Source organism: Spea bombifrons, chromosome 4 (genome assembly GCF_027358695.1).
Source record: "Spea bombifrons isolate aSpeBom1 chromosome 4, aSpeBom1.2.pri, whole genome shotgun sequence".
Classification (NCBI taxonomy): domain Eukaryota; kingdom Metazoa; phylum Chordata; class Amphibia; order Anura; family Pelobatidae; genus Spea; species Spea bombifrons.
Genome location: NC_071090.1, coordinates 87,226,103 through 87,243,885, shown reverse-complemented (window position 1 = coordinate 87,243,885; position 17,783 = coordinate 87,226,103). Strand labels below are relative to the sequence as shown.

The following is a 17,783-nucleotide window of genomic DNA, read 5'->3' as shown; positions in this document are numbered from 1 at the left end:
TACTTCGTAAAGAAGCCTAGTTCCCTAACTCCATCATTTCCTCTTTAATTAATATACACATTGAGGTATCTAATTGCATACGTTAATCACTTGAAAGAACAGAAGCTTTACTGTGACTCTGGAACATCAAAGAGAATGCGCTCAGGAGTTAGAACACGTGACACGTATGTGCTAAATGATCGGCTCGCTTCATGCCAAATGTATTTATTTACCCTGCATTTCATCATATTTCCACTTTCACAAGTGCATTAACCCAATAAGTACCAGAGGGAGGTAAATAGAGAAAAACATTTCATGATCTCTATTTTTTTTTACTGTATTCAGCCTTTAGTTGAAATCCTCACATTTAGTCGGCTAGAATTTAATGACTTCTCTTCTTGTAGAAAGGAAACAACCCTTTAAGTGAGAGAGGAGTTTCTTAAAGTTGTCAGCCTCTAGATCGTAAGCTTCCTCTTATGTCTGTCAATTCCAGTTTTATCAGACCCTTTCAATGTATGTATTGTAAGAAGCGCTGCGTAAATTGACGGCGCTATATAAATAAATGATAATGGTAATTCTTAGTTTATGAATGATCAACACTTGCAGGAGTAGCTTAGTTAATAAAACCACAGAAGAAAAAAAACATACTTGGCAACTTGCCTGTCACACACTCTGACACTGAAGCTTACGTGTTCTCACCTGTGGCTCTGCCCAGAATACCTGAGCGACGTTACGTTCGGTTCCTGCCATTATTGATGACGTGAGCACCCATCCCCTCCCTTGTTCTGTCTGCACAGCACCTAATTTGGGCATATAGGAGCAGATATCAGGACTGTCCTGGGAAATATGGGGTTGTTGTAAGCTATGATCCATTCTGGGTCTTAAAAGGGCTTGGCCACAGTGTTGAAACGATGTGTAAAGAGAAAATATTCTCTACTGGAACTGACACACATGCATTCCATTGTGATAAAAGCAATTATAGCATTATTTGTTGTACGTGTTTGGGACGGTATAAAGCATTGACGGAAATGGGAGTTCAGCGGACCAAGGGTAAGCAAGATTTCTTGCTGATGACACCAAGAATTCAGTAAATTGACATTTTTATTTGTTCCCCTTATCACCTGGTTCACGATTTCCGGCACAGGTTTACATCCTGCTGCACAGGGTACCTGCGATGTGACCCCAACCCTGTAACCGAAAGGCAACTTCTGATTGCCAGGAAATTCGCACAATTGATTGCTTTACAAAATATATTTTTAAAACTACATTATCATACAAAATGTTCCAGATGTGAAAGGATGCCAGGGCATGTTTCCAATAGAAATTAATAGCACCTGATAAGAGACATTTCCCTTCATAGGAAGAACCCCATACCATTCCAATATTATGCTGAGCCGATGGAGTAGTGTGGAGAATTGTGGGTCTAGGCAATATGCAGCAACCTAGCTATTGAATCCCAGCCGGCTGCCCTTGCATTAGGTAAATCTTTTAGATCTCTGTACCAAATCAGTATATCGCTTGTGCCCCTAGTGGCTTCATATTGACCCAGACCAGAAGAGGCAGACAAATAGACATGGCTTCTCATCCTATCATCGTCGCACTTAATTATGGTGTTAAGGGTAGAAATGTCTTGGGACATTTAGAAATTGAGATTTCTCAAGCAAGCGATGTTGTTTTATTAGCATATTTTATAACTCGGAAGCAGAATAATGGTTCTTGAACATTTTTAGATGGGCTACTACCCTCCTAGTCAGTAAGGTCTATGGGACAGGAACCTCCTATCCCAACATATTCATACCTATTATACCCCAATGAAAATGTCTGTAGACCAATACGCCTATAAATAACTGCATGTATTATATTGTATTAGTGTATTTAAATTAAAAGTCCTTTGAAACTCAAAAAAAGAGAATGGGAGAGGAAAAAAAACACCCTGAAAACCAGAAGGCAGCTTATCTTACACATAAACCCTACAGCAACCTCTGGAACCAAAGGAAAACTGCTGTCTTCTTTAACCTTCATTATTCCAGAGACAATTGGAACCTCTCTCTTTCCTAGTTTATGGTTGGCCTCAGTATGGACCACTCTGGACTTAACTGACCTTAGAAAGAGCTCGCAGGAGAGTTGTAGCTTCATCTTCATGTCTTCACCTTGCCTCAACTTTCTTAAACTCTTCTATGCAGCTTTATGTTATATAGTTAGTGTGTGTGTGTGTGTGTGTGTGTGTGTGTGTGTGTGTGTGTGTGTGTGTGTGTGTGTGTGTGTGTGTGTGTGTGTGTGTGTGTGTGTGTGTGTGTGTGTGTGTGTGTGTGTGTGTGTGTGTGTGTGTGTGTGTGTGTGTGTGTGTGTGTGTGTGTGTGTGTGTGTGTGTGTGTGTGACAACAATTTGCCCAATGAAATACTGAAATTTTTGATACCGTTCTTACACATGGAAATATTTCCAGAATCCTCTAAAGGGTTTCATTCAGAGATTCAGAAATAATCACTGCAGATCAGGAGAACAGAAAGTTAAGAAACTGTTTAGATGAAGGTTTTAGAAGGAATCTGCAAACGTAATTCACATAACATAACGGGACTTACAGGTCTACTCGTGAAACATGTAATCCGTTACAGCAGCATTAGAAGAAGAGTAATTCAATATTTTGTTATTAAATATTATGACACGAAACGTGTTTAATGGACAGCTGTTTTAATAGCACAAAAGAAAGACACGTGCAGTTAATGGACGGTCAGCACATCAAACAGCGAGTGTATAACAATTAACATTTGTCTTCTCATTGTCGAAAACCCACCTATTTGTCAACGTCATTTCACAACACGAGAATCAAGCGTTATTTTGCTACAAAACAGAGGCAGCGGCTTTCCCGGGCAAATGATCACACGCATGAAATAAACACACTTCCATCATTTAAGACATTGTTTATTTTTTTTCGCATGAAAGGTCAAATTCTTTAAAACGTCACTTGTAGGAGAAAGATCAAAGATTAATCGCCCGCTGACATGGTCATTGCGCAACATGTGAAAATGATTGATTCACCTGGACGCAGTTCTAGAACATGTCACATGCGGGCGTTGTGGTTTTCATTTGATCGCATTCATTTAGGTGGCGACATTATATTGTATTTGTATGCAGTCAGGGACGTTGTAACCTAAATAAATCGGCACCGCCAACGTGGAAAGCAGATTGCTATCTGCATTATAATCCAGCCCGTAACACAAGACAATCTGATCAGATGAGCGGAAAGGATCTGACATAGATTACGGCAATGAAATACCTTAGTGTCCTACAGAAAGGATTAACTTTATGTCACAATATATCAGAAAACAATCCCATCTGCTGCACTGTCATGATGTCATACTCCACAAATCAGTTCGCAAAGAGTATAATCCACCCTGGGATTCCTATTCAATAGGATACATATGTACGGGGTTTGGTGAACCCTGTTACATACCGAGAGGTTAGTGATTACCAGTTTTCCAATCAAAGAGTTAAATAAAAAGTCATGTTTCCAGCTGTAGCAAAGGTCAGAGCTGGTCCTCAAGAGTCTACTTGTCCTATCCTGTAAATGAATAACATTCACATAGAAAACGAAAGGGATATGACTCAACGACTTAAATCTAACCAGCACCAGAGGGCCATGCAAGGTTTAAGTGGGTTAATCATACTGAGATAAAAATCATGAAAAGCACGCGTGTATTTATTTATCAGGTCACCTTCTCAGAGAGGTGACTTTTCTGACGTATTTTGAAAACGTTCCTGTGTTTGCAGCGAGTGTACCAGCAATCTCTTCTTTTTTTGGTACATGTTCATAGAAGTATGTGGTCAGGCACGGTAAAGAAAAGCAGTGTTTACACACACCAATATTTACTGTGATCTGAGCACACGTGTTACATATAAAATCAGACAGAAAACACTCCAGGTCTCCAACAATGTGTTTGTCAACCGTCCTACATTTATTGAAACTCAGTGTGGAGTGTCCTCAAGCAACCTTCCGATGGAACCAGCATATCACATTATCACAATCCATATGTTTGTTGAATTTATTGGCACACAAGAAGCAAACTAATCTGCCATATGCCTGTCCTATGTGTGTTTAAAGGGACAGTTTAAGTTATATATTATTAACCTGCTGCTTAAATTAACGAAAGCCTTTTCCCATTGAAAAAAAGGGTGCAATGTCTGTGCATGCGCAGGTCTCGTTGGACAAACCGGAACTCTTGCACGAACCAGGATCTTTCCCTACATCCAGTGTTGGCGCTCTCAGTGTCTCCGCTGCCTGGGTCAATTTATTTTCTCCCCCTCCAACACTATGTGGTGCTTGGGTCTCTGTTTAAACAAGGAAAACTCAACAACCCTCCGCATTAAAGTACTTATGATGACTAGATTGTTAAAATTCCCTTGCGGAATCTTTTGAAAACTACCATTTCTGCCAGAAGGCTGTTCCACTTATCTACCATAATCTTTGTAACATCTATCATCACATATAAACCTCTCACCTTTTAGTCTTAGACTGTTTTATTTGAAGGCAAAGGTGAAACCCATGAAATAAAAATAACGACTTGCATGCGAACGTGATGAAATTACGGCAACGCCTTCAAGATGTGGTGGTTGTTTCATGTAGCAGGACATACGCACGGTGCCTTTATAATCTGTCTGTTGTCTAGATTGTTGTAATTGGAAGTTTTTCCGAGACCCTAGAGGTTAAAACAAAGCAACCATATGGAGTCAAATGCTTGAGACCATCCCTCATCTGGAATCCCCTATAACAGATCACGCAGGCTCATCTTTTTCTTCCTGGTCTGCAAATGTTTTCGGTTATTTCTGTAACAAACACCGCCCATGCTATATTTCTTTTTTCAAATAAGTTATTTTCTTTATTCAGGTTTAGATACTATTGCTACTATGTACGGCTGCTTAAGGGAATTCAAAGTTATATCATCAGTTAGCCCCGTTCGTCATGCATTCCAGCAGATTGTTAATGCGTTTGTGATCGGGGAAGTCAGCATTTCACACTGTATCCATTTAATAAGGTATCTGATCAAAACACTTCTGTCTAATAACAGATCATTTCTATAACACAACATACATCTCTCAGTTTGCTTATTCTGCTCTACTTATTATTATCTGGCTCTTATTGGGCCAGTTTTAGCCAATTAAGGTAGTGCAGAACGCTGTGCTAATATGTAGGGTAGATATTTTTCCAACCAGACCCCAGGTTCCTGGCTATCTACGATCTATTAATTTTAACTATTCTTTTAAGTGTAGCAGCAAGGCTGAAAAATTGGCATTTAATGGAGGACAAAGTAAAAAATTATAAAAAGACAAACAAACAAAATGACAATTGTTGACACCACCACTTGTATTTCACAACTGCGATAAAACTAGAGAGCAAGAGACGGAAATCAGTGCTGCACATTTTACGTTACACGTAATATTACTAGCTGTAATTAAGATGTGGCTGTACTGAGCGCCATTTCTAGTCCTAGGCCAACTTGCCCAAGTCCTAGCCAAGTCCCAGGGTAGTACTATCAGAGGGACTGAGAGGTGTGAACAGCTCAGGGCCATAGGGATTTGTGCCAAAAGCCCCCCCCCCACAAGGAAAATGCGAGGGGACTCGCGCATGGGGTAAAGGAGGCTGGGGGTTCTACTTGCTGGGGTGGGGGCTACAGCATGGTATATTTGTGGCAGACGGCCAGCATCACCACTACATTAATAACTGGAAGAGCTGGCAACAATTGAATTTATTATTCTTATTTATGGTTTTCTTCAAGATAGCAAATGCATAATATCAACATTTTAAAACCGCCATACAGGATTGAGTCGAGGTGTTAAATAAAACCTGCTGAGTAATAAAGTAATTTTTTTTTGTTATTTAGTATGTAAGGACAGTGTGAATCTATCAGGAGACTAACATTTACACAATTCTGTTTAGCACACAAAATAGCTGTATTCAAATGCACATCCTATATACACGGGTGAAACAAAGAAAGATCAATTCTGTGAAGCAGCGCATGTTAACGAAATAAGAACTGTAAAGTAATGGAAGATATCTGTTCCAAAAGGGAAGGGATTGCACTTGTTTAAAACACTGAAATGGTTACAGCAATAAAATAAAAATCAATATGCATAATAAAGTTCTTAAATTACATCGAATACCACATTATTCCACTTCAGTACAAGATATCAAGCTACCGGCTTTTAATTGCATTTTAGTTTGATTATAAGGAACTATTAGAGTTACAGGAAGCAAAAAGTCCCAACCTGTCCAACATTGTTATTTCCGTAAAGTGATATTCTGTCCGGGCTGGACTTGGTGCTTTAGTGAAGATCATGTTTGGAACAATACGGTTCGAACAGCCATTATATCAGTAGATGGGTCGATGACAGCAGCTTGACCGTTCCGTGCGCAGCGCTAACTTCATCTACCTGCCCAACGTCTAGTCTTCACATCCCAGCAGCTCCATGCGCAGTGTGATGCGTTCGTGCCACGACTGGGGAAGGATACGCACAAACCTGGCTGTAAACGGTGGACTGAAGATGTTCTTTTTATGGGAGTAGTTGTCGTTATTTCCAAGGAAAACCTATGCCAGAATAAAAGTGTATCGATCAGTTATTAAACTTGAGTCTGCATCATATAATATTAAGAGGCAGTAAAAAGTAATAAAAGTATTATACAACAGTCTATGTGAGAGGTAGATAGTGTAAAAGTGTTACAAATGAATACACTTTCATAGCAGTCGCCATGTAAGCAACCACGTGCTTGGGGGAATAACCAAGGGACCCAGCAACAGGATTCGGCAGAAGAAAAAAAAACAACAATAATATTGGAATAATTACTGGTCCACAGCACATTTCCACATCTACGCATGTTTACATGGGCCGAGTAGGAGCCCATTGATGAATTTATGGGCAAGGGGGCAGCAACATCACCCAAAGTGGTAGTTAGGACAGTGACATCAGGAACCAATGTGGAATACAGAGGTATAAGCCATTGGCAACCACACATTGGATCCTTCAGTGCTATCCACCAAAGGCGTGTTCTATATGCCCTATGCATTTATTAGTACATATTGTTCTGTACTATCTTGCTTTAAAAAAAATATACTGATTACAGATACTGCATGTACATGACTTTTTTTTGTTTCCATTTATACGTTTTTAGTACCGATTTTGGGATATGCTTTTAGGGAAGATGCCTGCTACATTTATATTGTTATTTCACTCTTCTGTACTTTTCTACCTTTTTTATTCCATATAATACAATCCTTAAAGTGGATACGACTTCCTTATGGGCAATAAGTTTTTTGGAAAAATATTTCATAAATGCAACAAAAAATATCGCTTTAAAAATGTTTTTACAATACTATATTTTCTTAAAGGTCTTCAGGATTAACAAAGGAAGGCTTTAGGGGAACGTGTCTGCTGAAGTAGTTAGGAAAAAGGTGGCTGTGGCACATTTCTTGCTAGCTATGGGAAAAGGCAGATATTATTCGGTGTGGTGTATTAAAAAAAAGCTTGTCCCTCATAATAAATATCTAGAGAATTTGGTTTTCCTTACATATATTTAAAGGCTCACAGTTTAAGCAGCTGTTTGAATAAAAATAGGGAATATATATATCCAAGTGTAGCTTTATTGTTACACAATGCAATTTAAGCCGTTTCAATTCTCTTTAAAAATAAACATTTGGAAATTATACTTCTATACACATTGACATATATACCCGTGGTTTTTATTAATTATGAGTATTGAACACTTTCACTGCCCACTGGCGGATTTTTTTTTTTTTTTTACTTTGGTCACTAATACGTTCACAGCCTTGCTCTGCTGGCAGCTATAATCCTGTTCTGGTTGCGCAGCTTGGGAAAGAATACTCCTGTTTCTCTCTACGACGGTACATATTCCAGGAATAACACTACCCTTGCCAGTTGGCCGCACTTGCAAATCACCATTCTAACCTCATTCTCGCTCTCTTCATCTCACTGCTGGTTCTTACACATCCAGAGTCATCTTCTCTGGTTGCTTCCTCTCCTACTGGCTACACAATCGTTCTCATGGACAATGTTACAATTATTTCTGTCATACTTAGCCACTTAGCCTTTGTTGACAGATAGGATTGTATTATAGAAATGTTTTGCAGGAAGCAGGAATCGTGATATGGATAGGAAAACAAATGATGTGAGATGATATGGGGGCATTTAAAAATGTGAGGTGAAACATTCAACTGAAGGTTAAAGAAGCCACGTTTATTATACATAGGATGATATGGATAGACAATCTGGGTAAAGGACAACTTTTCAACTGACAGCTTACTGCTTACAATACAATGCCCTTTCTGCACTGTTACTCTGCTGTTAAACTTTCTCTTTGTGTTGGAACTATTGTGTATTTCAAGAGAGAAATAAGCCATAAGACCAAAAGTATTCGGGCCATTACCTATATGAGCTTGATGGACATCCCATTCCAAAACCATGGGCATTTATACAGAGCTTGCTCCCCCCTTTGCGACTAAAACACTCTTCTGGGAAAGCGCTCCACATGATTTTGGAGTGTGGCTTTGGGCCTGCCTCACAATCGGTATTCCAATTCATCCCAATGGTGTTTAATAGGGTCAAGGTCACAGCTTCCTGCAAGCCACTTGAGCTCCATAAACATGTCATTATGGACTTTGCAGAGGCACAGATATGCTGGAAATGGAAAGCACCTTCGCCAGGGTGCTTTACAACACTCCACCTGATGCTTGGCATTGCAAATAGTAATATTTGGCACGAGTGCAGCTCCTTGGCCATGGAAATCCATTTCATGAAGCTCCTGATGCACATGGCTTGTGCTGATCTTGCCTCCAGGGGCAATTTGGAACTCTGTAGTGAGTGATGGCACAGAGGACAGGAGATTTTTACATGTTACAGGCCTTGGCACTCAGCGGCCTCGTTCTGCGAGTGTGTGTGGTCTACTGCTTCATGGCTGACCTCTTGTTACTAATAGATCCTTTCATGTCACAATAATAGCACTTACAGTGGGCCTAGGTAGTTGTAGCAGAACTGAGCTCACAAACTGAGCATCCTGTGACAATGCCACGTTTAAAGTCACCAAACTCTTCAGTAGGACCCATTCTACTACTGTTTGTCTATGGAGATGGCTTCCAATGTGATTGATTTTAAACACCTGTTAGCAATGTGTGTGGCTGAAATATCTAAACTCAGTAATTAGTGTCCATATACTTTGCTCATATCGTGTATAATAGTGTGGATATGGGAGAGAGGGTAAAAGGATGATACGACATGGAAGAGCAGCCTGGGTGAAATAGATGATGTAATTTGGTAAATGTTTCTAATTAAGGTAGGACTCTTGGCAACCAAATGATCTTGTCTAACTGAAGTTCACAACTGTTCTACACCAACTAAACAGAAAAAAGTTCCCTTGCCCACCATAAACATATGACCAGTTTCTCTTGTATATTTATTCTTTAAGCACCATCTGTGAACAGACCTCAAATTAAAAGAAACACATGTCCTTGTTTAACCCTCCAGAATTAGTTACAGAGTTTCTGTCCCTGGATCTTCCGGTCTCCTTGTTTCATAATGGCTGCAGTGATATCGCAGCATCATACAGGAACATACTGTCACTTATCAGACACGAAGGAGGTGGCATACGCAGGGACATTGGATGTGGCCGGATTAATTAGTTTGTGCTGTGGTTATTGAGGTGAAAGGCAATGCTCAATGGGTCGGTAACAAGGGAGATCTCTGATCTCCCCAACCCCCCCCCCCATTAACACCATGGAGGTACAGCCTCCACAATCTACATTAGAGGTAAATACACCACTGACAATAAGACTCCTTCCACTTTTGGCTGAAGCAGCCTTCCTGCCAATATCACTATTGCCATTTACTGATTAGTGTAGGACCATCATATTCCACAGCTCTGTACAATACCACTAGCAGAAAAGCGATGGAAAAACAAACGGTTACAATGTTCATTCTCCAAAATGTATGAGCAGAGTTTTCACCATTTAATGCTTAATGGTTCTAAAAAATAAAAAACAGATTCAGCAGATAGGTACTCTATTGATGTAGGACTGCACATCCCATGGTGCTTAGCAAGCCTATGGGCTGGTGATACTCACAGGGGTGCCATGAGACTGGTTCCATGAGATATGAGGAACTGAATATCAGCTGCTCCAGTATCAACATGAAATCTGATGTTATTGTAATGCATTGGGTCTGGTAGATAAATACCTTATCTGTTTTTGTATGACTGTCTTGGTATATAATCCAGGTAGTGCCATTGTCACTATAAGCCACTTTGAAAGCTTCTACATATTGAATATTGCCAAAATCCTTTGCACCCTGCGTCACAATTCCAGAGATCTTTTTAGGAACTTCAAGGTCAATCTGTTGAACACATCAAACGTTGTAGTTAGAAAAACAGAAAGCTTAAATGAGCGGATTTGTGAAACAGGTACAATAATTTATCTCATTGTAAATGCTTAATTTTACTAACATTTAAACACGTGTATGTTTTTTGACAATTTATTAAATTCCCATGGGGACACATGCTCATGCCTGATGATAAATGTGCTGACATAACATGCAAATAGCAGAATAAATTCAGTTTATTGATTATAACATCAGTGATTTGATATGGGCTACAACTCCCATTTTGCCCAGCCAGTCCTTTGCTGGGAGTTCATGAAGGGAGCTGTAGACCTCAGTAGCTGGAATGGCCAGGATTGTCTTTCAACGGAGCACAGCCACCGATTCCTTGCAGAGAATGCCGCTTGTGTCCTGTAATATGCTTGCTGAACTGCTTTTATCAGTTGTATTTTATCAGTCTCATAAAAACCATTCAACAAATTAACCAAAAAACCCCAAACCCTTTCAATAATCAACAATTTTTTAGTGTGTATTGAAACAAATTCCATATAATTTACATCAACATTTCAGGATTTTCCAGATGGCTTAAAAAATAAAACCTACTCAAAAACAGAATATTAGCCATTTACAAAAACTACAAGGTACAAAAAAAAAAAAAAAACACCCGGAACCAGCCTGACTTCCTAGAAGGGAAAATATGGAAGATAACCCCCAAAAATTAAACAACAACCATCTAAAAAGTTAGGGTTATGACCTTGAGTGTGAGTTTTCAAGGACAAAGGCAGACAAACTGCAGGAATGTTAAGGAACTAAACCAAGAAAACATGGCATGGCTAGGACTCAGATAACATCTGCTTTCAAGCTGAAACAGCAGTCTAAGCATCACAGTTTTCTCTTATTTACATAGAGCCGGATTTCATTGAAGAACTAAATTAACCCAAAGAGTGCCAGGTAGGTGTGCCTCAAACTAAAAATAGAGGGCATTCATATATTAATAGAACTCCTGGCTACAATAAGCTGTCAAAACATATCAATCATTTTTTAAACTGTTCTGGGTTTTTTCCCCTCTAATTTAAGAAAAATAAACATCATGTATTACCCCAGTCCTCACTGGAAGACTTTCACGCATGGCTTCTATTAGGAGATAGCCCCACTCTCTTTTGATGTTCTAAACTAAACTAACAAACTGTCATCTAATCCTTTTAACAACCAAAACAGTCTTACTTATAGAGCAATAAACTCTTGCTGCATTGATAAAAATCAGTTACAGACAGATCTGGTGACACATATGGATTTATTTACTAAACTGCGAGCTGTAGGTAATGTCTCAATTGAGAAATGTCACCACCTTCACTACTCATAAGTTTGCTGAGCTGGCCCTGCATAATGAATATGAATTACAGCAAGATTTAACTTTAAAACTGGGGCCCTATTGACTTAAAGCAAGGATGTGTTAAGCTAATAACACAGATGCTAAACTCCCATGTGAGCGACTATTCCTAGGAGCATAGAATCCGACAGCAGATAAGAACCATTCGGCCCATCTACTCTGCCCAATTTCCCTGATGTAAAGACTCAAACTCAAATAAGTCTTGTCTTCAGGATGGCCTTCTGCCTATCCCACACATATTTAAGTTCCATTAGTGAATTAGACTCGAGAACTTTTGCTGGGAGGCTGTTCCACTGATCTACAGTAAAGTAAAATAATTATCACAGCTCTCCAGAAGATGAGGATGGAAGGACCTTTGTAGACCAAGCTCCCCAGGAGCACTTCCATAGTTTGACTGTTCATAGCAGCTTTCAATGACTTGACACTAAACCACAAATAGTCTCAGAAGCAGAAGAGCCATTTCCAACTTGCAGGTATAGTTAAGGTGCAATTTAGTAAAATGTGGCACTTTACTCAAACATTTATCGAATTTCCCTGGGAATGGCAGAGCTTGTAGTTTATATGAGTAACATTCTATTGATGGAACCCAAGATGTCCATGATATTCCTCACGAGAGAACTGGAAGTTAATACATTTCACTAGGACCTACTTACAATGAGCCATGAATGTTGATTAAGAAATTGATACTGGGAGTTTGGGGATGGAGTTGGAAAAGAAATACATTTCATCGCGTCATTTCTGGGAACACGTCCATATTTTCTTTGGTGTTACAATAAAAACGTAAGTGTATAATGGACGATGTAAGCATTGAAGACCCACCTGCAGCCATTCGGAGTGATTATTCTCCAATGCAGTCCAAGCATTGCTCTTGCCAATCTTGTCCAGCCGGGCAAAATGTGGGTACCACGTGAATGCATCGAGACCCCAGGTTTTGTAGACACTGGAAGCTGTGATTTGCTTATCGGAAATCAGATGGGATCTCATTCCTAGCGGTTCAGAGCAACCTACCGTGTTGAAATACACTGTAAAATAACAGTTCACAAAAGGGTGGAGAAGGGAGGTGCTCAGAATCACAAGCTCAAAGCCAGCGGTAAAAGCATCAAATCCAAATCAAAACAGTTAAAATATAGTAAAAAACCCAGAGCTGAAATATCTTTCTAGTCCCTGGTACACCCCCAGCCCGATGGACTCAAACTTAATCTTATGCTATAGAAAACAGTTATATGGGAATTATTATTATTATTATTTTTTTTACAATTAAACATCTTCTAGATTTTTGTTTCTACAAGTAGAGAACATTCATGAATTTATTATTTATACTTTTAACTTTATATTAGGACTTAATGATTCGCATTAGCTGCTATTGTCCCAGTCATTACTGTTAAATAATCAAGAAAAAATTGATGTGTTAAAGAAAAATAATTGGGAATGGCAAGCGACCCCATACAATTTATCAATATATAAAATAATTTCAATATTCCCGTGGGAAATGTAACCAGGGAAAGAAACCAGGCATGAAATCTAATATAGCAAAGATAACGTACAATGTGGAATTTCACCATAAAATCAGTTTAGGAGAATAAAATGTAATTAAATTAATCTTTATATAGTGGACACATTAATTGCATACTTTTCATTGTGACTCATATTAAGTGTCCCTTTCCATTTTAATTCATCTGATCCCACTACTATAATTGGTATGGTATGATTTGGTTCACCAGTTTACTTCATGCATTTGTGGAATTTTAAGAGATGAATCTGGTATATAATTCTACATTTTATACATATAAAAAATTGTAAAAAATATCTAAAATTAACCTACTAAAATATTTCAAAAATATAATATTAAGATTTTAGTGGGAAAATCTGAAATAAAATAAACATTTTTGACTTAAATGTATGCCACTGTTCCTTCATTTAATTCCATAAACTGCATTAGCGAGTACATCCACAAATAAGGAGTTGGCATTGCCCCCAGACCCCCGAGTCATTGCCAAAACAATATTACATAGAAACAACGTACATACTTAGTAGTGTTTTAAATCTTGTATGGCAAATATCAACTATCCAGTATTGATGATGTTATTTAGTTATATCTGCTGACAAAAATAACAGATAATGCTTTGTTTCATTTTATTTGCTAAAATCATTCAATTTTTTTAATTATTATTATTCACGGACATTGTTGGCAGATGCAAATCTACGCTGCCCGTTTTTTATTCTGCCTTGGAAACCTCAAACTTTATTTAGCCCGTGGTTCTAACATCTTTACATCTACCTACCACTTGCACTTTGTTGAATGATTTTATGTATATAAAAGCCCCTTCCTTTTTTCAAGAATATAACAGCATGAGGATGGTGTTTCTTGGTGGTTTTATTTGGAGCTCAATGCCAAATAGACTACAGAAAGAGATTTATTCAGATTCAATGTAGCACAAATGTCATGAATTGTAGAATCTGGCTACAATCATTTGTCGTGTTAGTAAAGCCATGAGTTTGGGGCTGTTAATATATAGTGATGACAATATGTATCTCTACGGGTTGGCAGAGAACATTCAGAATCGTAAGAGCTTCTTAACAATTGGACATCTCCAAGCTGCTGTTCCAGGGCAATACAACACAGAACTTGCATTTGTTACAGCTTTGGTAAAGGTTCTGGAAAGCAGTTTGGAAGATAGTGGTCATGAAATTCCACATTGTGCCTCTAGATGGAGCCACTGCTAGAAAGCATGATCCCTAAAATAAAGACAGTTCAGAGTCTGTGCCGTGTTCGGAAAGATGATTAAGTGAAGGTCTCTGAATTGCCTTTTTCCCAGAAAGTGCGCACTTAATGTTGCATCATGTAAAAGCATCATTTTAAGCAAAGGGAACGTACAAGACTAAATTTATAAAGCAATTCAGCTTCACAAGGTGATTCATACACTTACCACTCATTTCACAGCCAAAAAGTTCAAACCGTAGCGTGCAGGCTCTGCGGCAAGTCAGGGGATAGATACGGATGTAGCGAGCGGCAAATGGAGGACTAAATATGTTAGCCTTCCTACTTTCATTGTCTACATTCCCGGCAAAAATCTAGAAGGAATACAAAAAAGCTGTTTATTCCATTGATTGCCAGTTACTGCTTTACATGCAGAACACTACATTGAAGCTGTGGAGTATGATTCCTCGGTGGCTACGTGGAATACAGAAAATGTAGCGGTTACCCTGCGTGAATCAGAAAAAGGAACACCGGCACTCCATGAAGACAGAAGTAATCAAATAAACGTATAATATAAAAAATATCTTTTATTCGGATGCTTGATCCCATATCTATAAAAAGATGATGTAGAAAAAATATATATACAAAATTATAAAAAAAATAAATAAAGAAATGGAAAAAAAAGGAGTACAATGAATATCATACCAGCCCCAGAAAAAGAAAAATAATAATATGAATGAGACACTTTTTTTTAAAATGAATAAATAACGAGATCTGGAAAAGGTTTGGACATTTAACAGTACTAGGAATCAATTTTCTTATGCTGCATTTAGTCACAAAAATGTTAAATTCAGAAGCATAGGTAGAACAGCGCCTACAAGCAACATCTACCCTAAAGGACTAAGATCAAACACTCACTAAGTGAGTAAGTTAGGCAAAAATTTCGCAAAAAGCAGCACATGATGCCGCAATCTAAGGAAATTCAATAACAGATGAGAAACAAAGTCATTGACCTCTATCAGTCTGGAAAGGGTTACAGAGCCATTTCTAAGGCTCTGGGACTCCAGCGAACTACAGTTGAGCCATTATCATAAATGGGTAAAAATGGAAATAAGGATGAACCTTCCCAGGAGTGGCCAGTCTACCAAAATTCCTCCAGGAGGGCACCAAGGTCTCATGCAGGAGGCCACAAAAGAACCCAGACTAGAATGTAAAGAGCTGCAGGTCTCTCTTTCCTCAGTTAAGGTCAGTGTTAACAATACCACAATAAAAGACAGATAAAAAAAATGCATCTATGGGAGAGTTGCAAGGCAAAAACCACGGCTGACCAAAAAAAACATCTTGATGACCCCCGGGATAATATTCTGTGGACTGATAAGCCTAAAGTGGAACTTTTGGAAGACAGGTGTCGCACTGGCATAAAGATAACATCGTACCAACAGCTAAACATAGTGGTGGTAGTGTGATGGTCTGGGGCTCTTTTGCCGATTCAGGACCTGGGCGACTTGCCATAATCGATGGAACCATGAACTCTGCCCTCTACCAGAAAATCGTGAAGGAGAATGTAGAGTCATCAATTGTGACCCAACGCTAAAGTGCAGTTAAGTTACGTAGCAGGACAATGACCTGAAGCACACAAGCAAGTCCACCTCTCAATGGTTTACAAGAAACAAAATAAAGGTTTTGGAGCAGCCTAGTCAAAATCCTGACTTGAATCCGATCAAGATGCTGTGGCATGACCTTAAAAGGCACTTCATGCTCCAAAACCCTCCGATGTGGCTGAATTAAAACAATTCTGCCAAGAAGAATGAGCCAAAATTCCATAACATTTAATAGACTTATTGGCATAATCACAGATGTTTGATTGCAGCTGTTGCCATCAAGAATAGCGCAACCAGTTATTAGGTTACTTCATTACTTCTTTCCCCATGAGTGATATAGGCTTTAATTAACTCCACTAAATGAAATGATCATTTAAAAGCTGCATTTTGTGTTTACTCACATTGTCTTTGTTTTATGATAAAATTAGTCGGATGATCTAAAACATTAAAATGTGACAAATAAGCAAAAAAAAGAAGAAACCGAGAACGGGCAAATGCTTTTTCACAGCACTGTACCTTACAATATTATCTCACTGAGACAGTGGGCCAAATGCCAGCAGATCAGTCATTATGCCACCTTTCTCCATCAGAAATGGCGCAATGAGCTCATACTAGTGGCATCCAGAAAGACCTAATGTCCTTTTTTCATACTTTTTATACTTTCTGGCTGGGGTAGGGGGCAAGTCTGGCTGCTGACATCACATGTCATCTTCTTTTTGTCCTTGTTTGGAAGCAGTTAAAGAATAACTCAAGGAGCAACCAGCTTGGAAACTGATAATTGTTTTCTCACTAGCTCCTTATGGTTATGATTTTAGAACATTGAAAATGAGACTGACAAAGAACAGTCTCATATATATTGACTTGCAACTTCTTATTATTTATTGACTTATATTTATAGACCCACCATATTCCATTGCACTGTGCAAGGGTAAGCAGGACATAACAAGTAGTGAATAATGTAAGTTATCACTTACAGAAAAAAAGAAAAGGGCCCGGCTCAAACAATATATATGCTTGCAGAATAATTGGGAATGTTACTTTCCACCTGTTCAGATGTTTGAGGATTAACATAAGTTAGCAATTGTCTTTAAAGAGAACACTCCAGCCATTATATGAACTTTAGCTCTCATGATAGCCGTGTGGTCCCTTTTACAATTTCAGAAGTTTTGTTAATTTATAGGGGAATTATAGAGTAAACTGTCCTTTAACCATTTGAGTGCCAGGGTACATTTGTATGCACTCGAAATCCAACAAATTCGATTTCCTATAGTTCGCTTTAGGTGACAACAAGTGTAGCCATCTGGGATCCTCCAGTGTCCATGTTTGAGATCCATGGTTGGTTTCTGGGGACCACTTTCCACCTTCGTGGTTAGGTTTGGAGTTGAAGCCCATGGTGAAGCCCACATTGCGGATAATCACTCACCTTGTCTGTATCCTTCCCCTCACTTTTGTAGACGGTAAAATCAATCCCGTCCATACTGTACGCCACTTTATACTCTCTTACGAACTCTGCAGTACCCATTCGGCTAGCGCCTTGTGTGATGATGCCAGATACCCTCATTTCTCTTAACAGATTGACCTATCAAAACAAAAGAGGTACCCAAGTAAGGAACCAAAACATACTGTGCAATAATTGTTATCGAAGCAATGAAGAATCAAACATCCATAATCTTTACTTTGATTTATAGGTTTATAGTGATATACAGAAAACTCTTACATTGGCTGCATTTAGACACAAAC

At 38.8% G+C, this 17,783-nt stretch overlaps 1 protein-coding gene across 2 annotated transcripts in view; it reads right to left on the bottom strand.

The window, feature by feature from the left end:
• Nucleotides 1-5,317: 5,317 nt before the first annotated feature.
• MFGE8 (milk fat globule EGF and factor V/VIII domain containing) overlaps nt 5,318-17,783 on the bottom strand; it is a 29,669-nt gene continuing 17,203 nt past the window's right edge. Inside the window, exons 6-10 of one of the 2 annotated variants that reach the window (XM_053462392.1) lie at nt 17,467-17,622; nt 14,672-14,816; nt 12,564-12,766; nt 10,217-10,372; nt 5,318-6,561 (exon numbers count right to left, since the gene is read on the bottom strand). In XM_053462392.1, coding sequence (XP_053318367.1) covers nt 6,418-6,561; nt 10,217-10,372; nt 12,564-12,766; nt 14,672-14,816; nt 17,467-17,622 — 804 coding nt within the window. In that variant the 3' untranslated portion in view covers nt 5,318-6,417. The remainder of the gene's footprint in view (nt 6,562-10,216; nt 10,373-12,563; nt 12,767-14,671; nt 14,817-17,466; nt 17,623-17,783) is intronic. The other variant, XM_053462393.1, reaches the window with a different exon arrangement.